Source organism: Triticum dicoccoides, chromosome 4A, assembly GCF_002162155.2.
Source record: "Triticum dicoccoides isolate Atlit2015 ecotype Zavitan chromosome 4A, WEW_v2.0, whole genome shotgun sequence".
In the NCBI taxonomy this organism is placed as follows: Eukaryota; Viridiplantae; Streptophyta; class Magnoliopsida; order Poales; family Poaceae; genus Triticum; species Triticum dicoccoides.
The window spans coordinates 583,608,541-583,612,924 of record NC_041386.1 but is presented as its reverse complement, the minus strand read 5'-3'; the positions used below and the strand labels follow the sequence as shown (position 1 = coordinate 583,612,924).

At 39.0% G+C, this 4,384-nt stretch overlaps 1 protein-coding gene across 1 annotated transcript in view; it reads right to left on the bottom strand.

Annotated features, from left to right (window-relative positions):
- The window catches only part of LOC119289204 (probable cytokinin riboside 5'-monophosphate phosphoribohydrolase LOG4), a 2,002-nt gene extending 1,060 nt beyond the window's left edge, over nucleotides 1-942 (bottom strand). Inside the window, exons 1-4 of the mRNA XM_037568584.1 lie at nucleotides 676-942; nucleotides 483-580; nucleotides 330-360; nucleotides 62-161 (exon numbers count right to left, since the gene is read on the bottom strand). Coding sequence (XP_037424481.1) covers nucleotides 62-161; nucleotides 330-360; nucleotides 483-580; nucleotides 676-822 — 376 coding nt within the window. The 5' untranslated portion in view covers nucleotides 823-942. The remainder of the gene's footprint in view (nucleotides 1-61; nucleotides 162-329; nucleotides 361-482; nucleotides 581-675) is intronic.
- Nucleotides 943-4,384: the final 3,442 nt, after the last annotated feature.

Genomic DNA, 4,384 nt, shown 5'->3' with positions numbered 1-4,384 from the left:
CACACACACACACACACGCATGAGTAGCACGCAGTGGCTAAGATCAGTGACAGTCTGTGACCTGGCAGGGCGATGAAGGCGTCCGAGTGTTTTGCCATTTCTGACTTGCGCTCATGCATGTCCCTGACCACTTTCACCTCTCCCAACGTCTCCCCTGACACCTAGGAAAGACTCGTACGCACATTCAAAAACACGTTTCATATATCATAGTATATTACTAGAAGTTAAAATAATCAGGAACATTCATGCATTTCGTTCATGCAGATAATGCAGGGAGAGCAGGACATGTATGTGTGTACGGTGGCAGAAGAGATTCGCGCATGCACTACCTCTTCCGGCAGGAGAGCACTAGGGATGACCCTGCACACAGGAGCAGCCAGCCAGACGATTATTTATGGCAAAACTGCAAGCTATAGTTCCACCATGGAAGCTAGTATCTCAGAGAGTGAGAGGCACTGTAGATGCGCAGTGTAGGACTTTACCCGAGGACGTGGCGGCCGCCGTCGTGGACGGCCTTGGACACGAGGCCCATCAGGCCGCCGCTGCCGCCGCCGTAGACGAGATCGAGCTGCCGCTCAACCTGCAAAAGGATTAAGGATGCGTACGTGCGCCGTCGAGAACCAAGTTAGCGAGACATGCACCACATGGGCAGAGCTTGACGGCTAGCTAGCTCACCAGTTGCTTCCCGAGGTCGAGGGCGGCCGCGCTGAAGGACGGCCGGTTGCCAGGCCTGCTGCCGCAGAAGACGCACACCGCTCGCACCGGCCTCGGGGCGTCGCCGCCGGTGGCAGTCCCCGGAGCCTTCTCCTGGTTCGCCTCCATGTGTCGGGCGGTGAAGGGAGGGGTGAGGGAGGCGTACGGATAGAGAGACCAAGATGAGGGTGGGTGCTTCTGCTTGTGCTTCGGCAGAGCTGAAGATGAGGGTGGGTGTGCTGTGCTGCTATGGAGGACGGCGCCCTTGTGAGGTCCCCTCGCCGCCTATTTATGCACCAGACAGGCGTTGTTGCTTAACTTGCCTGCTGTATAAAAGTAGCTACTAATAGGACACAGAGGAATTGATCCCGGTCACCAGTGATCACGGATGAACAGTAACATCAGAAAAAATAGTAAAACAATTCAACAAAATCTGAAATTATTTGTCAAGAAACTTTGATGTTTTTTCTACATGCGTACCAATTTTCGTAATGAAATGACATTTGTGGAGGTCCCGGCAAAAAAAAAAATCATGCTCCAAAAAAACTGTTTTTGGATACATTTTGGAGCATCGATTTTGTCTTTTTTTCCGAGACCTGCATGAATGTCATTTTTTCATGAAATTTTGCACGCATGTGAAAAAGATATCAATGTTTGTAGCCAAAAAAATTCAGATTTTTTTGAACTATTTAAATATTTTTTTCGTGTGTACTGTAGCAAAGGGAGCCTGTGAGCTCGAGCTCACAATAGCACTTTCGCTACTAATATACATATTCTAATTCAATATAAGTCATATACCTTAGACCATCTACAGCCGGACTAAACTAATTTGATCCCCGGTACATCCCCGGACGTGTCCGCTCCGAACCCTCATTTCCATGTCTAGACACATGCACATGATTGGTGATGGTAAAGAGAGAAGGACAAAAACAAGGAGAGAAATGGTTCACGGAGAACTTGGACATATGAGGACAATTTCAGGAGTCCGGTTGAGTGATTTTTTCTTATTCTCTCCCCTGTCCGGGCTGTCCGCAAAATATGAGGTCCGGTTATAGATGTTCTTACACCAATCATATCCTATATTTTGGTAAGATTTGATATGATTTGAGTATGGGTAGGGAAATGTAAGGAAAAATTTTGATTTAGTTGAGGTTTTGGTAGGATTTGATTTGATTTAGGTACGGATAGGAGAAGATAAAGAAAAGCTTTGATTTAGTTTAATTTGACTAAATTATTGCAGAACGTGGTTTTGAGTGAAGGGACTAAACCTAACAAACGAACCAACTAGGTACTCTAATTGAGCCTTGCATTGTACATTCGTACTCGCATCATGAAAATCATCTCTGTATATATCTCATCAAGAAAAATGTTTTCGTTCCAACACAGGTTCCTCTCTGAAATGTGACATATACACACACAGGAGATTCTACCTAAGCTAACATTAGGGACCACCAATACTATCGCCTGCTAACTTTTTAATCAGGCGATTAACTAGAGGTTGGATGGATCTTCATCCCGTGTTCCTTTTATCTCGTAACTAGGTGGCCCAATTGTTCTTCTGAAAAGAAAAATACAGTTACATTCTCACCATTTGATCATAGTATTACATTCCTAAGTTGAAAAAATTACTATGGAACAAAAACCAAACGAAATATGGATTGCACATTCTGTCTATCCCTAAATGTATAATATCAGTAAAACACACACGGAATTCTAGTTGGATGTGTTTTAAGAAGAAGGAAGAATGATTTGTACTCATGAATGGACATATTTAGTAATTCTATGATTAACATCTTTCTTATCCATGAGATATTTAATAGCAACATGATTTGTGTGAACAATTACTTTATATTGAACAATTTAAGATCTACATTTGTCGTAAGCAATGATAACCGGTCGAAATTCCTTTTTAGTTGTTGCATTTTTTAGCATTGTAGAAGGTCTTACTAGCACAACAAATAACATTTAATTTTATAAAAAAAAATTGGCCAAGAACAACCCCTACAACATAATCACTAGCACCCTACATAATTTCAAATTGTAAAGTTCAGTCACGTGGTTGAATATGTGAGCAATAATTAAAGCTTTCTTCAAAGTTTCAAAAGCTTCTATAAAACTACTCCCACCATTTCAATGAATAAGCATGCGCACATCGCAAAATTTGAATTTGGCCACAAATTCGACAAATAAAATATATTTTGGGGGCTTAAAATTACACAATTAAAAAACTCTTTCGAATAGAAATTCAACAATATAATTTTGTCATGTATAACACATATTTGGTTGGTCTTTTGCAAAAGATTCGTAAGAGGTCTAGATTAGTTTGAAAAATCTTTATTAATTGTTTTGTAGAAATGAGCATGACCAAGAAGCTTTGTATATCTTTTTATGTTTGCGGGATTTGTCATTTTGTCAACACACACTACTTTGTCTCTATCAACTTCTATTCTATAGAAGAAATTATATGCACAAGAATAATACTTCATTTACCACAAAGTGACACTTCTTCAAGTTTAAGAGATGGTGAGTATCCTTGCATTGCCGCAAAATTTTATTAAGATTATATAAGAAATTACCAAATGAGATTCCATACATAGAAAAACCATTCATAATTTTTTCACAAAATTCTGCAGTGATAGTCGGCATATATCTCTGAAAGGTAGAGGTGCATTGCATAAGTCAAAAAGCATAGGTCTTTAAGCAGAAGCTCCAAAAGGACAAGTGAAAGTGGTTTCCTCTTGATCCTTCAGGAAACACGGTTATTTATATCACAAAAGTGTGAATGCTTAGATTATCATTATAGTATTTGATCAAATGACAGAGGACAATGATCTTTCCTAGTGAGTTTATTTAATTTTCTATATTCAATGTACAGCATATATAATGTCACAATTTTTTGTGCGATAAGTTCATTGTTTTCATTATGTACAATAGTTAAATCTTCGTTCTTAGGGACACAATGAATAGGGCTAGCCCATCTACTATCATAAAAAGTATAAATAATACTAGCTTCAAAGAGTTTAAATGACACATTTCTTGCTACTTCCTTCATTTTTGGATTAAGACGACGTTGATGATCAATGATAGTCTTTGTATATGTCTCCATATAAATTTTATGAATGCATAATGAAGGGCTAATACCTTTAATATCATCCAACGTGTAACGCGTTGTTTCACGATGATCTCTCAACAACATCCAATAATTGTTCTTCTTCATGTGCTGGAAGATTGTTGTTGATAATAACATTTTTTCCGTCCATATAGGCATATCTCCAAGTGTCAGCAGAATATTAATTGAAAAACAAGATCTTCTTAGAATAAGGTGGGCAAAGGATTGGGTGGAATATTAACTTTCACCAATGCTGGTTGATATGGAAAGGCATCATATATTTCCTTCTCTCCTCAAAATCGAGCTCCGTCTTGATTCGATGAATAGTGCTCTAGTGGATTAGTTTTATCTCATATTGTTGAGAATGTTCTTTAGAATCAATTTGATTGGAAAATTTGGAGAAACTAAAATCAACTTGATCTTTACCAAATTTAATGAATTTTTTCTCTAAGGCCATCAACCACAATATTAGCAGTGTCAAGAAAGGTCTACCGAAAACTATAACATATGTTATCTTGTGGGGTTCCAAGTACTAAAAATAAGGGGTACTTAGTCCTACTTCAAAGAACATCTATATACCTA